Source organism: Gymnoscopelus braueri (assembly GCF_963280865.1).
Source record: "Gymnoscopelus braueri genome assembly, chromosome: 2".
Classification (NCBI taxonomy): domain Eukaryota; kingdom Metazoa; phylum Chordata; class Actinopteri; order Myctophiformes; family Myctophidae; genus Gymnoscopelus; species Gymnoscopelus braueri.
The window spans coordinates 50014805-50041235 of NC_137604.1; the positions used below are offsets into that span (position 1 = coordinate 50014805).

The 26431-nt window shown below is 41.5% G+C and overlaps 1 protein-coding gene and 1 pseudogene across 3 annotated transcripts; both read left to right on the forward strand.

The window, feature by feature from the left end:
• The first annotated feature begins 1716 nt into the window (after positions 1-1716).
• On the forward strand, positions 1717-24693 carry map2k7 (mitogen-activated protein kinase kinase 7). Of its 2 annotated transcripts, XM_080420099.1 has the most exons (12): positions 1717-1863; positions 4290-4337; positions 7134-7278; positions 7579-7645; positions 8049-8162; positions 11006-11125; positions 11355-11462; positions 13405-13584; positions 15081-15161; positions 15746-15888; positions 15985-16030; positions 17121-24693. In XM_080420099.1, exons 1-12 carry the CDS (start codon positions 1740-1742, stop codon positions 17262-17264), a joined length of 1320 nt encoding a protein of 439 aa, XP_080276225.1. In that variant the 5' UTR covers positions 1717-1739; the 3' UTR covers positions 17265-24693. The 2 variants fall into 2 exon arrangements, with proteins under 2 accessions (XP_080276225.1, XP_080276226.1); XM_080420100.1 differs by lacking the exon at positions 4290-4337.
• On the forward strand, positions 9389-10000 carry LOC308100122 (eukaryotic translation initiation factor 5A-1-like; annotated as a pseudogene). The gene has a single exon. The product of its transcript is annotated as a eukaryotic translation initiation factor 5A-1-like (transcript).
• Positions 24694-26431: the final 1738 nt, after the last annotated feature.

The following is a 26431-nucleotide window of genomic DNA, read 5'->3' on the forward strand; positions in this document are numbered from 1 at the left end:
GAAGCCTAGACCTGATGTCGTCAGGTCTATCAATAGAGATGTAGATTGCACTTCACACCAGGGCAGAGTGTCCCTGATTTCCATGCAAACACTATTTCTTCTTACTTAGTATAATAACTTCTATCATTTATATCTGATTTTGACTTGCATACTGTTGCAATATAAGCAAATAAGGGCCCATATACGACACTATAAGAAAGAAACATCAAACCAAGGTACATATTGAAATCTATTTTCTAGGTATTTTTTTATCCATACATTAGCCCCTCTACCCCTCTAATACCATATCTATTTAGTTTTTTTCAATAATCCATAGTATCAAAAGTATTTTTTAAATCTGTAAATAATCCCACAGATTTAATTCAGATTGTCAATAATAATCTATGATCTATCTATAGTATCAAATGCCTTTTTCAAATCTATAAATAGTCCCACAGATTTCATTCAGTCTGCCAACAGAGTTCATTCTAGTGAATAAAAACCATCACGTGGATGCACCTGGGCTGGGACGTATCATCAGTGTTGTAGCCTGGGGTCGACGGGTGTTTCGGGTCTCGCAACAACATACACCCTCGCCCAGGTGACCCAGCCGGGGTTGATCAAGCCCCGAATTACGTCCCATTAGCTACCCACGGTCAGTCCTCTTAGGGAAAGACGGGGCCCCTCAGTTCGCTTCTCCGGAACTACTCTGCCGGGACCGGGGTAGGCTCTGGCACGTAAAATTGAACTATTCTCATTTTTTCTGGGGGCCCCTTTAAACTATTGGTTCTCAAAGTGGGGTCCGGGGACCTTGGGAGATACCAGGGGGTCTCCAGCAAAATTGGTTAATATAGCGTCACAATCATTTTTTAACCATATTTTATACTTTGGCTATTCAAAAATCACACCCAGTGTGAGTAAGCGGTGCCTACTCTGGTTGATGAGTGTGTGCTGTCATTCAGGCGGTACAAATCTATTTGATGTGTGGGCGCTGGCATTCAGACGGTACTACTCTATTTGATGTGTGGGTTCTGGTATTGAGTCGGTACTAAAAGAGTATTTGTAAAAAAAATTATCAACTTTTAAGTATAATTACTCATTTTAACTATGTTTAAGTATTTTTGCTAATTTTAACAACCTTTAAGTATTTTTACTCATTTTGAGTACTTTTAAGTATTTTTACTCAATATAAGTACTCTTAAGTATTTTTACTGAAAGTATTTACTTTTAAATATTTGTACTCTATTTACTTTTAGTGTGTGTGTGTGTGTGTGTGTGTGTGTGTGTGTGTGTGTGCGTGTGCGTGTGCGTGTGCGCTCACGCCTTTAAGTGGCGCATGTGTTGCACTGTGTCCTGTTTGTGTTTAATCAGCCGCAGCTGCTTAGGCCGTGCTCGGACATACAAACACACACGGTCAAACGTAGAGCGGCTGGCACCGCTAAAAATAGCTCATAGCACGGCACCGAGTGCTGCGCTATGAGCTTGTAGATCTGCTATTTTTGAAAAATCCTTGGCACAAAATATTTTTGAGATGGGGGTCCGCAGCCAAATACATATATCATTTTGGGGGTCCTTCACATGAAAAGGTTTGAGAGCCACTGCTTTAAACTGCTCAAGCCCCCCAACCCCCCCGTCCCACTGAGACCCTTCTTTAGTGTCCCTGGCCTGACTGTCAGACAGAGGGTTCACCAGAGGGGGGCGATCGAGAGCGGACTTGTTTTGCTGCTCAGTGAAAACTCGATGGTGCTCAATGTGTCAAGATGTCGTCGCTGGAACAGAGGCTCTTGCGAATCGAGGAGAAACTGAAGCAGGAAAATGAGGAGTCTCGCAGGAGGATCGACCTCAGCATCGACATGAGTCCGCAGAGGTCACGTCCCAGGCCAAGTGAGTGTCCTGTCCTGGAGGGGAGGCCCGGGGGGGGAGAGGGAGACCAAACGGCCGGGGGAGGGAGACCATGGAGCGGGTTACAGGAGAAGGAAAGACCGTAGAGGAGAGGCGGAGGTGGAGGAGGCTGGGGTGGAGGAGTGGTTCAGGCTCATTTAGCTCGACAACAAATGATGTGTTTTCAACTGGGAAAGTGTCACCTTTTTTAATGTGAAAACCACGTCATTTTTGTCTCGAGCGACACGCTCGCGCGACGGAGTCTATGAAACGAAGCCTTGTTGTTGTGCTGCTGTTTGTTGGGCTACGATGCTAACATGCTAGTGGTAGCTGTGTTGCCAGATTCTGCGACAGAAACAAGCAACCAGGTCTATGAAAATGAAAAAAGAAGCGACTAAGCTACGGCTATTTTGGAAATAGCCGATCTACAAGCTCACATGAGCTTGTAGATATGCTATTAAAAAAATAAAATAAAAAATCTTCGAATAAAAGGTCACTTTGAAACCTCTAACAACACAAATCTGCTATGGGGCTCCCTCCCTGACACAAAATATTTTCAGATGGGGGGTCGGTCACACTGTGGACAAATACATATTAATTTGGGGGTCCTTGCCATGACAATATTTGAGAACCACTGGTTTATAAACAGTATTAGGAAACAAGACAAAATAAGCAACTACACTTAAAACCCCGCAACCACCAATATTTACAAGCGACTTTACAGAAAAAGAAGCCCAAAGTGGCTTACAATAAGCGGACATGGCAACACATGCTAGCAGCTACATAAACAAACACACAGCCTGCCTGTGGGTCGTTTTTGTTGTTATTTTACACTCAACAAAGTCACTCTTAATAAACGAGACACATCATGTTCATCCACATTCTATGAAACTGCATCATTGTCATGTATTTAGTCATCATCCACGTCTTAAACTGTTTTTGAGTAGCTAATCCTATGTATGTCCAGCCAAACATGCTATGTAGCTAACATAGTCTGCTGGCTAATGGAAGGAAGGCCTGTGTCAATCTATACCAGTGTGTTGTTTTTCTTTTCTTGTATTTTTTGCAGTGGTTGAAAGTCACCAAGTGCATTTACTCAAGTACTGTACTCAAGAATAATTTTGAGGTACTTTTACTTTACTGGAGTATTTCCAATTTTCAATACTTTTACTACATCTCAGAGGCAAATATTGGACTTTTTACTCCACTGCAATTATTTGACAGCTTCAGTTACTTTGTAGATTAGAATTATTATTACAAAACATACATTTATTAACCACTTAAGCCCTATATACATTTCGGCCATTTGAAAATAGCCGATTGAGGCATTTGTCAACTTGTAGATCTGCAAATTTCAAAAGATTTTTATACATTTGAGAACTTAAACATTTTAGAAATGGGACATTCTGCATAATGAGTACTTTTAAGTACATTTTGATGCATATACTTTTGTACTTTTACTCAAGTACATTTTGAATTCCGGACTTTTGCTTGATTTTGATCATTTCTATATTGCAGTATTGATAACTCTACCATGTGTAAAAAATGTGAGTACTTTTTCCACCACAGTTTTTTTTCTCATATAATCGGTGTGCCATTTGTGCTCAACTTAACCACGTGGCTGTAATTAGATGGTTGTTGTGGTAGAATAACGTCCTTTCCCCTGTTTTGACCCAAGAAGTGTAGTATAAATACTACTAGGTGTTAAACAGCTGCAGCTAGCCAGGGATATCTGCAGTATGGAACTCTTGTCTTGTTATTAAATGGTAATACAGGTAACTGCTGCTTTTATAATCAATACAAGTGTAATGTCAAATGGGACACGTTTAATACAGTATTAGCCTGTTTATAATGTTGGAAATGAATTATGTTCATGTTGGGACCTTGGAGTTGTCTGTGAGAAAAACTCAACTGCCTTTGCCAGGTAGTTTGCAACATACACGTGGATTTTCTGTGCAACGTCAACTTTGAACCATGACTTGTTATATCTGTCATTAAGAACACTGTCCTATATATTACTTGTAATAGTAGTGTAAAAAGTTGACAGTTGCTAGTGCTAAGATATGGACCCATACCTTTCTGGAAGATTTTCTGCCACAGATCATCAAATATGTCCAACGCAATCAGAGGTTTTCATTATTGCTCTTATGCTTTAATGCTGGAAAGATGGTTACGGTATTCATGTTATATCTGGGCATGTTAAGGAAGATGGAGAATGGATGAGTTGCTCAATGTCTGTTGTGGATTTATGATGAGCAGGAAATGTGTTTGTGTGAAAGAAATGAAACCATCCATACATCTTTGTGCATTTTACCTATGTTAAGTTGGAGTGTGTGTGTGTGTGTATGTGTGCACGTGTATCTGTCTGTAATGGCAAACAGTGCAGTAATGTGTGTGGTGTGTGTGTATATTTTCTCTCCACTGTCCAGTCATCGTGATCCAGCTCAGTCCTGCTCCAGCTCCTTCCCAACGTGCAGGTATCATTCATCCATCTCTCTCTGCCACTGCACCCCTCTTTACCTTTATCTTTCCCCCCCTCCACCTCATCCATCGCTCTCTCAGTTCCACTGCACCTGGGGATGGGACGATATGAAAATGACCAGCCACGGTTATTGTGGCAAAAATAATTGCGTTTAACGATATTATCGCGATAATCAAATTATGCTTCGAACTTAAAATGCCTCTTTCGTTTTCACTTGAACCCCCAGCAACCATATTCTGGGGGGAACGTTCACCAAAAATAGCCGATCTACAAGCTCGCAACGCGTGGTGAGCGATAAATTAAAATCTCTGCGGTACGATTATTGTGAGCAGCTTTTTATCACGATAAACAATAACGATTATCGTCCCATTCCTCTTTATCTTTAACCCCTCCTTCTCTCATGCCTCTTTTTATACCACACTTCTCACTTCTCAATGTCACTATTCAGTCCGTTTAGAAAATTTTGTTCACAACGTTTTAGAACACAAACGAAAATAATAATGATTATTTTGATTATTATGACCTTTAGTCTGTTCTGTATGCTCATGCAAAAAGGCAACTTGCTGTTGTACACAATCCTAAAAGAGTGTAAGTGTCCTCTTTTGTTTCTTTATGCCAGAGTAGTGGACAGTGTCCGTTCTGCAGTCAACAAACGTAACACAAATATTGTATCTCGCATAGACTGTCCAGATATTCTGCTACCAATACATAGGACTCAGTACAGTAGTCATAACATTCATGGAGGGCAGTTTTAAAGACCTGGATGAACCCTTATTACACAGGCACACTATTGCAGCCTGCTCTGTTCACAATCACATCAGTCATTTTATTTTAAATAATGAAGGGGTAAAGACTGTAAACGTAAATGTAAGCTTAATCCATGCGAACCAATGTAGGCCGGCAGTTATTTGCAGTATGCACCCTGTCAGTTTTGCCTAGTGCTGCTCTCACCTCCTTTCAAATCTCATCTTCTCTCCATCTTTCCATCCTCATTACTCTTTCTGGGTGCCAGTGTGTGCCAGTGGCAGGGCAGTGTGTGTGTGTGTGTGTGTGTGTGTGTGAATTGTCTGCATTTGTGTGCGACTCGAGTGAGATTATTAACCCTTGTTTTATTGGAGTGGAGGCAGAGAATCACGGTGCATGTGGCTTTCTGCACGGCAAGTTTTATTTTTATTTTCCCCTTGGTTATGTTTTGTATCACACAGTCTCTAATCCTGATTGATCTCTCTCTGCAGGAGTTCCCTGACCAGTCTTAGCTTCTCTCTCTCTCTCCCTGTGTCTCTTTCCCTCATTTCGTCTTCTGACCACTGAAGACCCACTTCACTCGTGTCTGTCTTGAGTTTGACTTACTGTGTGTCTGTTTGACGGCCCTCATCTCTGCTAGCCACACCACATGTTTCTCTCTCAGTGGAACAGTTGGATGTTGTTTGTCGGTTCCTCCTCCTCTTGTATTTATGGCAGCACTGTGGCAACGGGCGGCGGTACCGTGCCCACGTGGCTGATGCATGCGTGAGCATCGCCTCCCTCCTATGTCTGGTCCTCCCGTCTGTCTGTCTGTCCGACTGTCTGTCCTTCTGGAGGCAGCTGTGGAGATGTGGCGATTTGTGACAGTCTGAGTTTGCCTGTACAAACTAACCCCTCCTCCACTTAACTAACCAATTCTCTTCTACAGGCTGATCGATCCACAGGTGACTACAAACACCCACTGGTACTCTCACGGAGGGGAGATACCAGCTGGCCTCCTTAAAAAATAAGAGCGAAGCATGCCATGGTCTCTCTTGTTCCTTCTTTGGCTGCATTTGGCTCACTGCTTGTGTTTTTAAAAATCTTGAACTTGCTTAGTTTATGATGGTCTTGTTCCTGACGAAGAGGTTCTTGTTGTCTCTTTATTCTCTTTGTTTGCCACTGACCTGCTATCTGAGCGTTTGGTTGCATGACGGGTCGACGCTAACACTTGATGGCCGAGTGGTTGGTTGTCCTTACTTAACCAGACTAAATTGTTTCAACTTTAATACCTGCATTTGAGAGTTAAAGAAGCAAGTTAGACTAACTCTGCCATGATCCTGGTATTAAACTTCAGGTCAAGTAGAATTTGGGGACGTATTAGTTGTTAAAATGAATGAAATTAAATTGAGGCTCTATATGTACCAAAATGTGCTAAAACATTCCCATCTACATTCATATTTCTTTGTCAGTTGGATAGATTTCCAGGTCTATTAAAGTCATGTCCAGAGAGGAACTATCATAAGTGGGATGCTTTTAGTCTTAAGAGGAACATTCATTCAGGACATCAGTGCAACAAAAGGGCTGTAAATGGGATGGAGGGGTCATACTCTGTTTAAGTATTATGGATCTGGAATGCAATAAAGAAGGCTATTCACGCTCAGTCAGCAAGGATACTATACTGATGGAAATTAAACATCATACTAATAGAGCCACACTCAGTCGTTCTCATTCTCTATATCAGTCAGTCTCTCATATCCTCTATACGTAAGCTGCAAGGCAAGTTACAATCACCAAAACACAGAATTATAACGTAGCCTACCAATCCATCTTGTCAAGTTTACTGCATTTGATTTATTTATTTATTTTCGAAGAAAGAATGACTAATAGTGACAGTCAGAATGTAGCCTTTTCTGGTTCTCTAGCTGCCACTGCGAAGAGACAGATTTCAGAAACCTGTTGTGGTGTCAGAAAGCACTTTCTCAAGCACGTTGGCTTTTGGTGTAAAGCCCAAGTCTCTGCAAATTATCTTTGTTCCACAAGTCTAATCGATTGTTTGTCCCCATAGCGCTCCAGCTGCCCCTAGCCAATGACGGAGGGAGCCGTTCGTCATCGTCGGAGAGCTCGCCACAGCACCACAACTACCCCAGCCGCCCACGACAAATGCTCAACCTGCCCACGCCTCAATATGGCCTGCAGAAGAGCCTAGAGAAGTATGTAAATGCATAGGCATGTGCATACCGTCGCTGTTGGGCAGAAACATTGTATCTCCATATTTAATGTTTTTAAATGCATTTTCTGTTTATTAAAGAGATGGAGAGACGTGGAGACCCCCGTTATTGAACAAAAACTCTTGATAGAAATGATAATCTGAATATCGAGCTTTAACCTAGTCACAAAAAAAACTTTAACTACCTAACAAGAGTTTGCGCGCGCACACACACACACACACACACACACAAATGTACACAGACTTGGTGCATAATCCTGACTGAATGTGTGTTGTGTGCCAGTGCGGAGATAGACCAGAAGCTACAGGAGATCATGAAACAGACAGGCTACCTGAAGATTGACGGCCAGGTGAGATCTTCACTCACACTCATGCTACAGATACACACACACACAGACCTCGACACGTAGTCTTTACATGAAGGAAATCAGTGTGAGCTGCCACTTAAAAGTGGCACTAAGTAATACAACTGCCACCATTGTGGAATATTGTGTAGTAAATATACTTGTCCACTGAAGTGTTTCTCTTCTTTATTTTTCACAATGAAATTTGAGTATATTTTGAAATACTAATACACTAGCCAGTTGATTTTTCTCAACTAAACTACATGATAAAATCCTAGTTACGGGTCCATTTGGTTACATTTGTACACTTTTAGAGTTTTATAAATGGATAAATAAACTCTGTATTTTGAGTGAATGATTCTTGATTTTGTGTTTTGACTGTGTACTGCACGTGTTTGCCTATACACAGCGATATCCAGCCGAGGTGACGGACCTGATCAGTGAAGGGGAGATAGGCAGTGGAACGTGTGGACAGGTTTTCAAAGTGCGCTTCAAGAAGACGGGCCACGTCATCGCTGTGAAAGTAAGACCCTTCACTGTAATCATCTAGACCTCGACCAGCTCAGTGTCCTTGTGGTTAGAATGTCCGCCCTGAGACTGGCAGGTCGCCGGGCTTCAATCCCCCCGGCCGGGTCATACCAAAAAAGGGGACCCAATGCCTCCCTGCCGGGCACTCGACATCGAGGGTTGGATTGGGGGCAAGTCCCTGCGACATACTAGTGTCATGTACATCAAGCTGCCTCACGCTACCGACATAGGTGATAGGCGCCTTGTCCTATGGGCCACAAGCTACTTACTGCTTTTGCTACTAGACCTAGATGTTCACAGAAATTCCAGTATTGGCCCTGACCGTGGCCTGGCGGTCCGGGCACCTAGGCTCCAAAGTAGCCTGACAGTGCATCGCGGGTTCGAGTCCTGTTCCCGACGATCTTTACTGCATGTCTCTCCCCATCTCTCTCTTCCTGTTTCCTGGCCATCTCCACTTTCCACTATAAATAAAGGCTGAAAAGTGTGTTGAAAGGCAGGTCCATGTTGAATATGTTAATCTCGGTTTACCTCATTCCCTGATTGAAGTTTATTCATGCAGTCCTTGACACATTTACAGTTTAAAAGGGCTTTACAGGCCTATATTTCCTCAAGGAAACAAAACGTTACTCTCTCTAGCTTTGTGTTCTTTTTTTCTTTTCTCTTTAAATGTTGTTCTCTCTCTCTAACTCTAATTGCTCCTTGCTTGTTTGCTAACACAATGCCAGTAACTATACCATGTAGTCACGTCTTCAATTAAACAGGTGTAATTGTAGCCATTCTTCACAATTAGCCAGCCAATCGACACCACATGGGTCCTTATTTGGCAAACTACTAATGATACGCTTTTGCACATATGCTGTAAGCACACTTCACAAGCCTTTAAGTTTGGTGTCAACTAAAAATACCACAAGAAGGAGCATGATGGTGTTGATGGGAATTAATTTATTTTTCTATTTGTACCTTTTTTTGGGGTGGGTGGGTGTATGAGTAGATTATTAATTAGTATTATTACTAGACTCTGCAACGATGGAAGTCTGGAATGATGCAAGTTAGAAATGCATGCCCCACCCGGTTATGCAAACCTGTTGTCAGAGTACCCGTTTGTGTCCCTTGTATGCCCACGGACGTCCATATCAGTCATGCCCAAATATGAAGTCTAGGCCAGTCTATGACATGTTGATGACATCAGCGTAAATTATTGATAAATGGCCTGGGTCCTCTTTTTCTTGGAAGTGTCCTCGAACCGCAGCACGATGGAAGACCCTTATATTGATGACTTTGGGACCACCGAGTCCGGCGCCTCACGCACCCACCCCACGCAATGCTCTGCCCTGCGCAAGAACGGCTTTGTGGTGCTGAAGGGACGCCCCTGCAAAATTGTGGAGATGTCCACCTCCAAGACCGGCAAGCACGGGCATGCCAAGGTTAATATGGTCGGTATTGACATCTTTACCAACAAGAAGTATGAAGATATCTGCCCGTCCACCCACAACATGGACGTACCTGCCATCAGTAGGAAAGACTACCAGCTCCTCAGCATCAGCGATGATTTCATGTCTCTGATGTCTGATAATGGAGACATTAGGGAAGACCTGAGATGTCCCGAAAGTGACGTGGGCAAGCAGATCTTGTCAAAGTTTGAGGCTGGTGAGGAATTCCAGGTCTCTGTGCTGGCTTCCATGGGAGAGGAGTGCGCTGTGGCCATCAAGGCCATGAACAAGTAGGAAGAACCTTGCTGCCCAAGCGCAACAAGCACCGCCCACCACCGGCCTCCTGCATTCTCATTTGGTTCTGTCACCAAAGCGACGGCCTTCATGGACAACCTCAATTGTTCTGTTGTGATAACCCCCTCAATTTCTGTTAGGACTTTCCCCCACCGTGGCTCACTAACTGAGAGTGGTCTTTAACTGATTCACTGCCAATCACGTAGATCTACGCGAACCTATTTAAAGCCGCCACGTGCCAATCGCGTATATCTAATTTGACCCAAAGACCAAGGAGATATGATTTTTCGAAGATCTAGACTCCTATCCACTTCCTTGTTAACTTAAAACTTAAACATTCTGTATCTCGGCTCCTGAGTACCGGTACCTTTTTTTTTTCAATGAAAAATCTCTGGCACTGGCTAAAAAAATATGAAAATACCTCTGGCAGTTAATGGGTTAACGCCTGAATCACTGAGGTTTCGTCGGGCAACATTCTACTTTATGAAGGAAAATAATTAATGTAAATCAGCTAAAACAAAAAAAACAAGACCAGGAGACCTGGTTCTGCCAGACCCAGACTTCACATGACGTGTCAGCCCGTGTCTATGCCCATGTATGGACGAAAGACTTTTCGTGGCTGGGGCCTAAGGACAAAGTGACCATGCCCATATATGGAGAAAACGGGTACAAAGCCTCATGTAAGCCAGACCCCCTGCCGTCCGGCAAAGATATGGATATATTCACAAATCCCCATATTATGGGGACTTGTGCAAATTTATCAATGTTTTTTAGAGATACGCTGGTCCGACCGACTTCCCACATGGTGCATCACGCCCATGTAATTCATTTGACTGAAAGATCTTTCTACATGTGGTGGTGTTATTTTACTCCTCTGCTGAATGGCAGCATGCATGTTAGGGGTATACACATTACACATGCCAGTGCCCTTCACTGCCAGGCAGCCAAGCTGGAGCTGGTCTCCGGGCTCTGCTCAGTATCTGCTCACTATTCCTAATGGTTGGCATAGGTTAAATGGAGAGCATGAATTCTGGGTATGTGCAAATGTAATTGGCAAATAATGGAAACAAACATTTCTTTCATCTTTATTTGGCTTTTTTATGTTTGTCACCAGCAAATGCGTCGCACAGGAAACAAAGATGAGAACAAGAGGATCCTCATGGACCTGGATGTCGTGTTAAAGAGTCATGACTGCCCTTACATCATACAGTGCTACGGTGCCATAGTTACCAACGTGAGTATACACTCGCATGCCAATGACACGATTATGCTTAACCCAAAGTGAATCATATAGCAGGGGTACTCGATTACAAATCTTAAAGGTCCAAAAAGAAAAAATGTTACGAGTCAAAGGTCCAGTCGGTCAAGCCACGCATCTACTCATGTATAGACATAACAACTACAACTAACGTACTGTTGTGTATGCTGCTGCTGTGTGTTGTCTGTGTTTTGTGCATGTGCAGACGGACGTATTCATCGCCATGGAGTTGATGGGGACGTGTGCTGAGAAGTTGAAGAAGAGAATCCAGGGACCTATCCCTGAGCGTATCTTAGGAAAGATGACCGTAGCGGTAAGTGGCAGAGAAAGAAGCACCTATACACTAGAATGGGTGCAGTCAGTGGGTGGTGGTGGCTCAGGAGGTAGAGTTGGAAGGTTCCTGCCTGGTTCAATCCCAGGTTCCCCCTGGCTTAGTGTCGAGGTGTCCCTAAGCAAGACACTTAATCCCTAACTGCACCCGAGCAGGTTGGTGCCTTGCATGGTTGCTTCTGCCATCGGTGTGTTAATGTGTGTGTGTCAGAGATGCCCACGAGTCTCTGTGCTCGAGTCTCGAGTCTTTGGCCTCAAGTCCGAGTCTCAAGTCTTTGAGGGTTGAGCCACGAGTCCGAGTCGAGTCACAAGTCTCTTTTTTTTTCTTCTCTTTTTTTTTCTTAATTTGTTTAATCATTTATAACTACAATGTAGCCTAAGGCTGGAATACAATTATGATGATCCACAAACCCAACCCGAAATGAAAAATGCACAGAATGTCTGTTTAATTTCATTTAGGCCCCTTTGCGTCTTAATGGCACAGCTCAACTGTGTTGAGCACAGGCTCACACACAGCCTGACCCTACGGCTACTAGTAGGTTAGTCTATTATGTTTTATTAAGGAAGATTAACATGTCAACTTGTTTGGGTATACATCCAGTGCGCACTGCTGTGCTGTGTCTTGAGCGTAACGAGAACGCTCCTACAGCCACGGACATCCTCCGGTACTAAGGCTGCAACAACAAATCGATTAAAAATCTAATACTAAATTAGTTGCCAACTAATTTGATAAAATGAAAAAAAATATATATATTTGGAAAATGTTAAGTAAAAGTAAAGTATGGCGTGACTCGACAGCTTACAGATCTGTTCTTTTGGACACATAAACAATGAGGCGTGACGGAGTATACAGTACACTACTAAGAATTTTGGAAACCAAATAAGCCGGTGGTGGTAGCCTGTAACATCACGTGGTCAACATAGACATATAACTTGCTTGTAGCTTATGTTAATGCAGTGAACATGAACGTTCTAGCATTTACCTGTGGTGAAGTTGGCTTCAGGTTGGATATTCACCCAGTTAGGTTTAACGAAACAGCAGCACAACATAACACCCGACTTTTCAAAAACGTGCTATCATGGATGATCCGATCATTTAAGCAAATGCCAAGTTAGCTGAAGTTAAACATGTTTGTTGTCTGTGTTTTGTGTGCAAACACTCGAAAATTGCTGGCAGTGGCGTGGCAAAACTGTTTTATTTCTGACAGTCAAAGAGTTAAGGAGAAAATAAGTACAACAAATGATACTGTTGATGTACTGTTATGAGACTGTACTGTACAGTGACTGATCGAGTCTGATAACAAAATCCTTCTATACTGTAAGCTTGTATCATAAGTTTCATGGCAGTATGCACCTTTATTTCATCATGGCTACTGTAATGCTAGAATTTCCCCCCATGAATCGATAAAGGAAAATCTATCCATCTACTACAAATGCTTAAAATACTGTGCGTCCCACAAATATGACTCAGATTTACCTCAAGATGAATAGGCTAAGTCAGGACTACTCCTGACAAAGTTTAGACCATCATCTAATCAAGTAAAATCACTCAATTCATTAATTTATATTAATTAAAAACGTCCCTTGATGAGAAAAGAAAAGGAAGAAACCTTTGGGAAGGATCACCAAAGAGGGGACGCCCTTTCAGGTCAGACAGACCTGGTAGGTGCCAAGTGGGCAATATTTAAATGTAAAACAAACAAGAATAAAACTGTTAATGTCCATACTGGTTAAGTAATGGTAACAAATCATACAAAATTATAACAAGTAGCATATTAATAATGAATAAAACGCAATAAGGGATTTTAAAAAGAGTCAAGCCAGGGAGGCATTTGCCATAGCTGTCTATTGAAGGTCACGACCACAGAACATTTTCAATGTGTTGAAATGCTGCATTTTTATTTTGTCTCTCTTTGGTCTCTCAGATAGTGAAGGCGTTGCTGTATCTGAAGGAGAAGCACGGTGTGATCCACAGGGATGTCAAACCATCCAACATCCTGCTGGACGCTAAAGGCCAGATCAAGCTCTGTGACTTCGGCATCAGCGGACGCCTCGTCGACTCCAAAGCCAAGACCCGCAGTGCCGGCTGTGCTGCTTACATGGCGGTGAGTAAAGACAAGCACAACGTTGTTATTGAGTCTCATAACATATAATTGTTTTCATTTGTTACACTCATGATAGTCATTCATACACAAACATTTATTTCCATTCAACACCCATTTATTTACATCCACAAAACAATAGAGGTAGTTAACAAACGACTGCAACGCATTGTGCGTCTTGTCTGGTAATGGTATGGGAGCTGTTATTAATCACAGCCATTCATAGTGGTTATGCCGACTGCAAATTACATGTGAGTGTGCGCAAAGTAGTAAAAGTTGTCATGTGGCATAATGACATATTTTCTCTAGTTCCACAATAATTATTAGGTGAGTATGATCATGAGAAATGATCAGCCACATCAATGCATATGCCCTTAACTGGCATCTGTTTGAACAGCTTTGTGAGGAAATGGAAGCAGAGTCTCCTGTAGGAGCCAGTCATCAAATTATTGGCTTAGGAATGTGACAAAAACTAAAAAATCTTCATGAATTCAAGGCTTCATGTTGTGTGTAATTGATAGAAAATAATTAATCTTTTGGGTGAACTGCTCCTTAACTCATTGAGTGCCAGAATTGCCAGAATTATTTCAGAATGATGTTGTCCCAGTGCCTGAGTTTTTTGCCAAGTAAAAAAAGCGAGATACAGCCTTTTTCAGTTCTAAGTTAAACAAGGAGTGGATGGAGCTGCAAATCTTCAGATGATGATATCTTGGGTTCTGAACATGTTTTTCAAAAAAAAAAAAATTGCACGTTGCGCCATAGCGGTAAAAACACGTGAAACACGTTAATGGCACTCAATGAGTTAAGTCATATGGGGTAGATCACCAGACTTTGAGTTACGGTACAACGACCACTGCTGGCGCTGCGCAGCACAAGGAATTGGTCGCAGAACTCGCTTACCTGTGCAACATATTCAATCTGCTCAATAAACTAAAAATGTCACTTCAGGCAAGAATGGTAACTTTAAAAAGAAAACTAGGGCACTTTTTCAGCAATGCCCAGCACATTCACAAAGACAAATCGACTGAATTGAAGTTAATTTATTTTTTTATAAAGTGGCTGAATTTGAAGACAAACTGTAACTGTGGGGATGGCAAATGAACAGGAACATATTTGACATGTTTCAAACATTAGCAGAGATTTAGGGAGAGACTGAGACTGTGCCTTCCTTCACAGCTGGCATGCCATCACATACTGTAGCTTTGCTGTCAGTGGAGTTCAAGCATTACTTCCCAACCACCAAAGCACCGAAGTGCAAACTTTGTAAATGAAGAAGGAACAAACCAGAATAGGCTGTAGTCAAAAGGATAACGAAGAAACAAAAGAAAGTCACATAACAGGACAATAATATCAAATATCCCTATTATGCATGCATAGAGTAAAATTATTTATAAATTGTGGGTTAATAATTAATATATATTTAATTTATTATTTCAATCGGCGACCCTTGTCCTCTTTACTTCCCAGTAAAGTGTTGTCTGTTTTGTGTCCTTGTGCAGCCTGAAAGAATAGACCCTCCAGACCCCAGTAAGCCTGACTATGACATCCGAGCAGACGTGTGGAGCCTGGGCATCTCTCTGGTAACTGTTGTTTACTTGATATTGAAACTACTATTACTTTCATCTTAACTTGCTTATACATTTTATAATCAATGATGGTTGGTCCTTTTCGCAGTAGATTAACATAAAGAGTTGATCAAATATGCTATATGAGTACATCAGCTATTTACCTGATTAGTGGCCTTGTGGTTAGAGATTGGGAAGTCAGGGGTTCATTCCCTGGCTGAGTCATACCAAATACTTAATTATTGTACCCAATGCCTTCCTACAAGGGTTGGATTTGGGTTAAGTCCCTGCGACACACTAGCGCCATGTCCAAGGGGTGTAATTGTACATCAAGACGCCTTATGCTAAGGAGATGGGCTTCTGGATCCATGTTATAGCTGCACCTGTTCTTGGTCTTTTAGATTCTATGAAACTACTGTATGATAATATTAATGAGTCCCAAACTAGTGTCTGTGCTACCTCAAACTGATCAACAATGTGTTTGAAATAAATAATGGAGCAGAGTAGAAAAAGACTGGGTTTTGTTCAGCAATGTTTGAACCAGGATTAGTTTGATACTATTTTTAATTGGTTTCAATCATGATGTGTGTTTCTGACAGGTGGAGCTGGCCACAGGACAATTCCCCTATAAGAACTGCAAGACAGACTTTGAGGTTCTTACCAAAGTGCTGCAGGAAGACCCTCCTCTCCTGCCCCTCGGCATGGGCTTCTCCCTCGATTTCCAGTCCTTCGTCAAAGACTGGTCAGAAAACACTTCAAAGCCACCTTCAATGTATTATTGAATTTTATCATTTCCAAATATGACCCTGTGACATGTACATCATATTTTCCCCAACAGCCTCACAAAGGATCACAGAAAAAGGCCAAAATACCTCAAGCTTCTGGTAAGTCACTCGGTCAGCCATTTATTACTGATAAGTGATCAGCAATAAAAGATGGTATTCAATCTTTATTAAATACCATAATGATATTTATGAGATAGGTGTATTGGATGGTAGTCAAGAACAGGTTCCATCTGATACAGATTACGCCTCCCCTTCTTACCGTTTGACTTGCGCCAGTGTTGATTTTGACAGCACATTTTGATTTAGTCATAGATTTAGTTTTAGTCTTTTGAATAAAATGTCATTTAGTTTTAGTCATCTGAAATGTTTTAGTTTTAGTCTAGCTTTAGTGTCATAAGATTTTAGTCGACTAAATCTACAGCTGATTTAGTCGACTAAAATGTATTTTGGCGGGCCTTAATGGCGTTGTAATGCCTGATTTTACACTTGGTTGCATGCTGAAAATGGCAGATCTACAAGCCCACACGCATTGTGAGCCTGTAGATCTGCTATTTTCAGAGCGCAACACCCGAGCGCAAACGAGCATAAAATGACTTGTCTTTTTGTTCTCTTCTTCACTAGTCCCTCACTAACATTTTAGTCTAGTTTTTATTTGTTGACGAAATTGTCAATACTGTATATATGTCACAGGTAAATTGGCATTCCTGGTAAATTGGAAGTGGAGCGCTTGTTTTTAGGCGCGGGGCTGCGAGGCGAGGCTTTGATGCGAGGAGGAAAACAAAGCAACCAGGAAATGCAAGCATCAGCCTCAGTGGCGCACTTCGATAATCATTGGACTCCCCATCCACTACGAGTCTGGGTTTGACTCCCGCTTGGGACATTACTTTTTCAAACAACCGCGGACTACTTTTTTTCGCCGATAAAGTATAGTTTTGGACCATGACGGAGGCGCGCCGACTCAGCAGACCTTGAGGCCGAGGAGTAGCGCCCGAAAACAAGCGCTTCTTTTCCAATTTACCTGGAATGCCAATTTACCTGTAACATATATACCGGTAGTCTTAGTTTTAGTCATCATAGCTTCGTTTTAATTCAGTTTGTTTCAGTGAAAAAAGGTAGTCGACGGAAAAAAATCGTCATAGTTTTAGTCTGACGAAATCAACACTGACTTGCGCTCCTCCTTGTGTTACAGGAGCACAGCTTCATCCGGCGCTATGAGGTACTGGAGGTGGACGTGGCGGGTTGGTTCCAAGCGGTGATGGAGCGCACCGAGTCACCACGTAGTAGCCAGTGTTACAGCCACCAGCACCAGCTCCACTCACTTTTTAGCAGGTAGCCTAGCCCTAGCCGTGTCCCGCTCAATGTTGGCTTAAGCCCCAGCGCTAGCCTAGACTAGCATTAGTTTAGCCTAGCGTTAGCAAAAGCCTAGCGTTAGCATTACCCGTCTGTCCACCCGGGAGCCTGCCACCTGGAACCTGTTACGAGGAGAGAGAGAGAGCATGAGAGATGGATGGAGACTCACCCGGTTGGCTCTGGACGGATGGACGGACGGACGGATGGATTGATGGGTGCAGAGATGAACGGATGGATTGATAGATGTGTTATTGGTGGGTTGCTTTTATTGACGTGTTTAATCTGGGCAGACAGACACTGGGAGTGGGGGAAAAGCACACTGTAATTAGTTTCAGTCGTTAACTATATCACGGCACGTTATATTACATCACAGTCTATAGCCACACAGTGCATGTACAGCCATACACGTCTCAGCATACATTCATTCAACACACAGAACTATGTACGTTTTACATATGTTAATACACGAATACTGTTTAGATTATTCAAAAAGTCATTCACCTACTTGTCTGACTCCGGAAATCATCCTAGTGTTGGATCGGTCAACAGAGTAGTCATTACACACTGGAACAATGCATCTGCAAAGCTAGCTTGTGTGATTTTTTTTCTTTCTTTAATTGTCTCAGTTAGCCTATAGTCTCTAAGCAGTTTTATGATATGGTCCAGTGCAAGTTTAAGTTGTCAGGTGTTTCTGCTTTTACACACTCTCAGGCAGTATGTTTGTGTGTGTGTCCTTCTGAGTGTGCACATGTGTATCAAGATACAGTCGTTCGTTGTTGTTTTTTTTTCCAGCCATAATGGATACATTTATCAACTTCACACTACAGTTCTAATACACAATTAGATGATACAATTAACACTTGAAAACAGTACGTTATTATTTTTTTAACTGTAGGGTTTTTAAAGTAAGCTGTAGTTCATATGATTATCATTGGCTTTTAAATAATATTTTAAAATGTACTTTTGTCTAGCAGCCGTGCAATTGGGAAAACGGTGGAAAATGCAGAAAAAAATAGTATTGCAATGAGCTTTGTAGAGTAGAGTGTAGGAGTGGTTGAAGTTTTCGTTTTTTGTTGAGTGGAACTAAAAGAGTGTTACAGCTGGCAAGACACGAAGGGATAAAGATAAGGGTGGAGGTCGTCTGAACATGATCAGCTCTGTTCAGCTGTTTGTACTTGGCAGTAGCAGAAAAAGGAGGATGAAGGCTCAGGCAGGTGTATTGGAAGAGAAGAGAGAGGCTGTGTGCTTATTGTTGTCCAGCTGTGGGTAGCATGTAGAAAGTGAAGTGCAGGACAGAATAAAAGAGGGGAGTTGTGTGTTCTTCCATTAAGAAGAAGGGGTGCTTAGATTTTTTACAAAGAACACGATGGTAGTCGATCATGTTACCGGTGGAGCACCTCTCGGTTCTCCTTCCATATAAATTAGGGGTGTGCCGATACACTAATTTCACCAAACGATACGATACGATATTTGGCTCACAACTTCGATACGATTTCGATACGATACGATACGCACTTTTTTTATTATGAAAAATATATGGGGGAGAAAAAAAGCAAATGCAAACAAATAATTCTGTTTTTGCATTATTCAGATATGCGAACTTGTAGCTTTTCAGCTACAATAGCCGTTTTGAATCAAAATAGGGCAATAGTGTGATACCTGACCCGAAAAAAAAACATGTTGTCACCCTTTTCACCTAGGGGCTGTTTGCATGCCTGATTATTATTATTGTAAAAAAAAAAAAAACGATATTTTTTTTTTCTCAAAACGATACATATCGTCACGAAAACGTATCGCGATATATCGCGGGACGATATATCGGCACACCCCTAATATAAATGCACCATTTCAGCGCTGTCGCCTCACAGCTAGAAGGTCCTGGGTTCGATTCCCGCCGGGGACGCTGTGGGCGCTGGGGGCGTGTCTTCTCCTCCGCGTCATCAGCGCCCATACCCTAGGTGGGGTTGGCGAAAGGGCCTACTCTGTGTGGAGTTTGCATGTTCACCATTTCCCATTCCCCTCTCTGTCTCCCTCTGCTGTTCAGTGCAGTGTATTGCTCCACAGTGTCATCAGACCAAAGCTTGTATGCAGGTAGTTGTTGACAAAGGGTGTCGGGAGAGTTGGAAAACTAGCTACACGCATGAAGAATGTGTGATTTATCCTAGTGTCCACGCTAAGAGAGGAACGTTCATGTGTCTGATCTGATAACTGAGATGCCACAGATATACCACAACCATCTACCACTACCATGAATATGGCCCCAGGTCAGCAGAGAGCCCTTCTATGAATCCGACTACAGTTCTTTGCTGCCTAACCTCTTACAGGAACACAGCCTGATAGATCTGCACAATCAAATCTCCCACTCCCACATGCATGCACCAAGCCAAATCACAGAGAGCTGACAGCCGACGAAGAGAGGGTGACAACTTTGGAAAGTCATAGAGAGAGAGAGAGAGAGGTTGAGGGAGCATTGAATGTTGACCGATGGCAGAATGGACGAGGATTAAATGAATTGCAGGACAGGAGAGGATGGAGTGAGGCGAGAAAAGGAAGAGAATGTAAAGAAAGTGTGCTGGAAAGTAGAAGAGAGGTCAGACTGAACCTGAGAACAATCTGGACGGCAAGAAACCTGTGTGTGTGTGTGTGTGCGTGTGCGTGTGGAACAGGTGTGACGAAACGGTGGCCTACATTTTTCAGGGCTGCCAACTTCAGAAGCTAGCTGAAATTGTAAAAAAGCTTTTGTGGTGTTACTTACACCAACCTACCAATTATGATTTTAGCCAGTGACGTAGCATTTGTTTTTGTTTTTATGTTTGCTGTTCAAAGTACTATATTATTTATTTACATTGCTACTGCTGCTACTTTTTATTGCTTTAGACGCTGCTGTCAATTATTTTCCCCAAAGGACAAATGCTTTTTCTTTATTTTAATTTAATTTTAAACCAAATAAGTGAAATAATGCAATGTCTACACTTTACCAAATACAAAAAAAAAGCAAGTCTAAAGATGGCAAAGGAAAGTAAGGAGTTGGACACTTGTCAGAGAAGAAGGTGCAAGGAGGTGGTGTTGTTAGATGAACAAAACAGGCTGGCATCAGCCAAATTACTAACCCACAAAATAGATACACATGCACACCTCACCTGAAATGTAACTATATGTGTGTGAAAGTATTTAGCCATTAATATCACATCGCACTACAGAACTGTACAGTGTATATTATATGTGGGGGGGCGGGGGGTTGCCTGTCTGTCCAGATCTAGAGTTGACCTCTTGACCCCTTAGTATACTCTTTAGTTTGCGAGGTCAACCATGTCGGAATAGCATATCCCACCACTCATCCGTTGACACTGTCCATCCATCCGTCTGTCTGTCTGCAGCTTGCCTGCAAGCTCGTCGACCTTGACAGTACACACCAAAGGTGTCCACAATGAAACAAAAAATATGAAAGAGCGTTGTTATTGTTGTTATGACTATTGTTATTGACATTATAATTCATTACTATGATATATACAAAACCTCTCTATAGCTAGTTTGGGGAGGGCTGGGGGGGCAGAGGAGGCATATTAGGAATAGCTTTGCTTGTGTATGTATGTGTGCGCGTGTGTGTCTGTGTAATATGCAGGGTGAGACTGGTACTCTTGACACTCAATTTGGAGCCAAGCAATCAGCCCAACAAGTTGTCCATTCTGTCCCGTCACGGGATTCTCTACCTAAATAAGAATATTTAGCCAAATTGTTTCGTTAGCTTAGCTGTTGGTTGGGTTTATGTCTTGAATTCAGGGACTGATTTTACAACGCCTCTCAAAGTAGGAGTAATGATCTGGGACCAGAGCATCTCTTCAAGAGGCTTCTCTAGTGAACTTTGCTAATTTGGGGGCCACATTTTTGCCAATCACGATAAAGGATAGTGTCCGTTACAATCTTGTCTAGACAGATGTTATTCAAATCCTCGCTGGTATTAAATCTTTTTGGATATGTTGCTTGGCTCCTTCAGTTGTACTGAACTGTGGACTGAGACTGTGGTATACTACCAATCATCGGCTCAGATCCTAAATGGGTTTTAAGACCAGGTCTTAATTTGGACTGAAAAGTCTTAGGAATATTTGCAGTCCTAGTATAGTGATTCTAAAACATTTTCATGTCGAGGAACCCCAAAGTTGATATGTATTAGGTCACTGACCCCCTTTTTATGCCAGGAAGTCAGGGACCCTATAAGAAGATATTTGTTGTTAGATTTAGTACAGAATTTTACAACTCTCTATACTGTAGATGGGGAGATATTAGTGGAGAGAGTGAAACATATGATCTTAATAGTCATTCTTATACATTGTCTCATTGGGCTATCTTCTAGCCGGTGAAATAATGGTGAAAACAAACTGTTATTTTGCCGGGAACCCCCTCAATGACCCTTTGGGGTCCCCAGACCCCACTCTGAGAACCACTGTCCTAGTTGATAGTACCTGCTGTTACCAGGAATTTCATTCTATTAAAAGAAAATTGAGTGTCTTGAGTAGCTGGCATTAACCTCCAAAATGTCCCCTAGATCCAGTCTCCTATCAAGTTTCTGTTTTGACATTTGTTTTCTAAACACAGACACACACACTGGATAGTGCTCTGTTTGTGTTTATTTAAAGTTTTGAAACACTTGATGGGGTGATGGTGCTGCACGTGGCCCCTCGTCAGTTCAGGTGTGCTTTTTACTAAGACTGGCTTGACTGTATGTGTGTGTGCGTGCATGCATTCCAGGGACAATGAAAAATAAATCAATTGGAATACTAATCCTGCCTTGAGGCAATACAGGCACACACAAAATGTATAAACTTAATGTACCATTCTAGACAGCAATGCTGGCTACTGCCAATAGTGGCTTTATGTGTATGTTAGCTTGGCAGGTGCAAGGCCAGCTCTGTAAAAAAGAAAAGAGACAACATTATAGAAAAGTAGTTTGTTAGTGTGCACCTGCGTTGTGCCTTGGCACTGAGGGAGTGTGTGCGTGTGTCATAACCCATCTGTAAAGTGAACCAAATATCATTTTCACTATGCAGTCATTCAAACCACATCAGCTTGCTTCAATGGAAAAGCCTCCTGTATATACATAAACACATGGTGACACTGGAGTCAGATGTAAGACCTTTTCCTTTGAACCCCGACTCCTCCCCTTCGCTGTGTTTATTAACATCACGCCTTCAGCTAATTCACAGAGACGAACAGACCGAGGGACAGGGTAATGGATGTGTTTTGAATGAGCTGACGAAATATTTAAGGATTGTATCGGGGGTCTTGGGTTGGGGGCAGAGTTGTGTTTTAGACTCTGGGTTTTTGTAGTTTGGGAGATCTACATAAATGCTGTAATTAAAGTATATCAATTGCATGTTATTTTCACCGCTGTAACTGCCATTGACTTTAAGACAACGGTTAACGGTTTGTGGGGGGGGTTGCACAAAACTTTATTCTTTATTTATGATTTTTACACATATTATATATTCTGTATTTCTTTTCTTTTTTTCCTTACAAAAATGTTGAATTACGTACTTCAGAAAAGACTCACTTTTGCCTTTTTTATGTTCTCTCTCAACTTGCTATTTTTGCAATATTACCATTTTCTCTTTGGACCGTCACTAGTTCAGTTTTAGCTGAAGAGTTTGACTTACTCCATGTTTCTCATTAGAAAATAATGTCTCATCTTGGTTAGACCATGTCATTTGTGTTTTGTTTCCCTTCACATACTGTGTGTGTCTTTTGCTTTGATAGAATAGCAGTGTGTGTGTGTGAGTGTAGAAGATGGAGTGGCGAACGCGTGTTGGAACCTTTTTTCTTTGTCTACCAAAAGTCTTTATTGATGATGATTATTACCTTTTATTTTTGTCTATTGTTTTTTATTATGATTAGATTGTTATTGTATTCAGGGCAATGATGACGCCAAATTGAACAAAGAAATTGCTGGGCGGAGTTCCTGATAGGTGGGATAGTGTAACAGCTCAAGAAAGTATGGTCAATGTGTCATCTTTAATGGAGCTGTCCCTTTTCACAGAGCTCTGCTCACCTCCCCACACCATGTCCAAACTGTACATATATACACACACACATAGATATATATGTGTGTATGTATATGCTTAATTTATAGTATATATAAATTATATATGATCATATATCATGATTGATTTCTTTGTTTTCCCAGTTAGGGTCATAATTGGCCATTTGTGTGCTGTTGTTCTGTTCTTTTACATCCCAGCCCATCCTAGCTTGACAGAACTTGTAAGGGCTTACTTTTGTTTTGACAGAGTGGGATGGAGTGTAGAGCGGAGAATATTGGGTGGACAGAAGGCGTGTGAAACTTTTTTTTCTTTTTTTTACGTCACAGAGTATTTTATCAATCACAAATCTGTGGCTTGCAGAAAAAGAAAACGATTTGACAGTGTATTTTTTTCACTGATATTTATTTATTGGTCGCCTATTTTTTGTTGTATCTTTTGTTGTTTTTGTTTTCTTTTGTTGTTTATTTTTTTTTGGGGGGGGGGGTGTAAGACACAATGTAGATGAATAGTCTTTGGCATTTTGCCATTGTATACAGAAGCCAAAATATTTAATTCAGCCATCACACTAACAAACCAGCTATACAGTAAAGTCAAATACAGGTTTAGATAGACCTGCTGTATAAGGTACACTATCATTGGCTTGTGTATAGGGTGTTGGTCAGATCTATTGGATGTTTCCCAAGTCTATTATGTCATTTTCTGTTAGACTATACTCATCTGCCCCAAACAAACTGGGTTCATGGTATAAAAAAAAAAGAGTAGTCACAGCATGGTGTAGATATTTAGTGCTTTGATACTACTCCTGACTCGGTTAGCTTGTATTGTTTGAGACTTGGATTGGTTTTAATACGCAAGTGCTGAATGCCAGCTACAATCCTACGGCAGACTAGACATGAGTTTTTTGGGGGGTATTTTGACTGATGACAATTACTATTATTACGAAGTGTAGTGATTGGCTAACTATTAACCTGCACTCCCCGCCAGCAAAGTGGAAAATCAGCCCTGCTTTGAAAAATTTAAAGATTTGTTAAAGAACGATTGCTTGTGTCCACACGGTTTCTAAATGCAGTTCTTAACTTAGATTGCATGACTTGCTAGTTTGCAGGGTGGGGGAACAACGTATGTAAAACACAGCTATTGCAGTTCAAAAGCTTTTTGTATGTATGACACCATGGATATGTTGTCTTGGCCGTTGTATCAATCTACACAGCTTTACTGTCTCTTTTTTTTTTTCTCTCCCCCCGGCTGATTTTATTTACCCAATCTCATTTCAAACTGAATAAATGCCATTATATTGTGAATACCTCAGGATTTTTTTGGAGAAAAACAAACAATAAAACACTTAAAAATTAAATAAATAAAAACTCATAAAAAATATGTTGTGAACGTGTGCTTATTATCACTCAGTCTTCTCATCTTAAAGAATGGCGCCAAAGAGTTTTGATTTATTGAGACAGGACAGTGAGGAGTGACCACAGCAAACCAGACAGAGAGGAGAAACCCTTTTAGATTACACTGTTTTGTTTGGTGGTGTAGGTGGGTCTGGGACAGAAGTACAATTTGTCTTTTAAAAGTAGAGTAAAAGATGCCAAAAAACTAATTAGGCCTATTCAAGTAGCCTACAGATACTTGAACAGTTTAATGATGTACAGTACTCAAGTATGGACTTTGTTACTGTCCACCACTTTAAATAACCATGTAAATCAAAATATGCAGATCTGTATGTAGTTTGATTGTGAATGTATATTTCAACTTGTAATTAGTGTGGTTGCAACCAGACTATAGTAATCCTCCGACTTTATTAGTGTGGTTGCCCTAACAGGGCAACCAGACTATAGTACTTGATGAACTTTATTTCTAGATAAACAATACTTTAGACCGTATCACCTCCCACAGTTTTTATCCCCCAATGTTGTGCCATATCTCAAAATGACCGTCTTGACCTGGAATCGTGCGCTTGTATTTTGCTAAGAGATTGGTTAAATAGTTTAATTGATATTGATTTATTAGTGCATTAAATTTCCCCATCCGCTTTAATGTAAAAGTGAAAAAACTCAAATTCAAGTATTTTTTTCTCAGAAACCGTAAGAGCTAGAGATACCACATTTGGAGGGGAGGTTCATAATTTAGTCCGAAATTATTAATGCCCAAATGCCCAAAACGTAACCGTTTTATGCAAAAACATGATTTTTGGGGGATCAATCCTCTCAAAATGAAAAGCAAGTGATCTCAGGAGTGACGTGACAATGTAATTGCCGCAGCCTCCGACGGTATTCCTCCCAGCGTATTACTCGGGTCCCGGCGGCACCGACCCGCGAATCGCGTCGGCGCAACCACACTCTGCAATTGCCCTGAATTGCGACGCGTCTAGTTAGTGTGGTTGCCCTAACAGGGCAACCAGACTATAGTACTTGATGAACTTTATTTCTAGATAAACAATACTTTAGACTCTATCACCTCCCACAGTTTTTATCCCCCAATGTTGTGCCATATCTCAAAATGACCGTCTTGACCTGGAATCGTGCGCTTGTATTTTGCTAAGAGATTGGTTAAATAGTTTAATTGATATTGATTTATTAGTGCATTAAATTTCCCCATCCGCTTTAATGTAAAAGTGAAAAAACTCAAATTCAAGTATTTTTTTCTCAGAAACCGTAAGAGCTAGAGTTACCACATTTGGAGGGGAGGTTCATAATTTAGTCCGAAATTATTGAAAAAATAATTACACTAATCGGCCACATGGTGGCGCTATAACAGTGCCCTTTACGTTTTGGCCTATAACTCTTGAACCGTAGGTCGTAAAATCAAAATGTCTTTTCCCCTGGATTCCTTGGGTCACTACGCTTCTCCCCATATAGGCCACGCCCATTTGCGTCTGGATAGATTTTCCGCCATTTTGAATTTTCTTCAAAACACACTTTTTGCTCCTTTTCCTACAAATTTTGTCCAAATCTCACACAAATCGGTACAGGTCATCTATGGACCTATGCGATAAACCTATCCAAACGGCATTTTGATAGTCCTTACCGTTCGTCCGTAATTGGCTTCCAAAGTTAGCGGGAGGAGCCCGTTTTACCAAAAATGCCAAAAATCACGAACGAAACGTCCAATCGAT

What these genes read in the sequence shown, in the direction of transcription:
- map2k7 (XM_080420099.1), top strand. Translation starts at nt 1,740, where the DNA reads ATGTCGTCGCTGGAACAGAGGCTCTTGCGAATCGAGGAGAAACTGAAG. An exon ending in ACCTGAAGATTGACGGCCAG is followed by an intron (nt 7,646 to 8,048) that starts GTGAGATCTTCA and finishes GCCTATACACAG; the next exon opens with CGATATCCAGCCGAGGTGAC. An exon ending in GGAGCCTGGGCATCTCTCTG is followed by an intron (nt 15,162 to 15,745) that starts GTAACTGTTGTT and finishes TGTTTCTGACAG; the next exon opens with GTGGAGCTGGCCACAGGACA.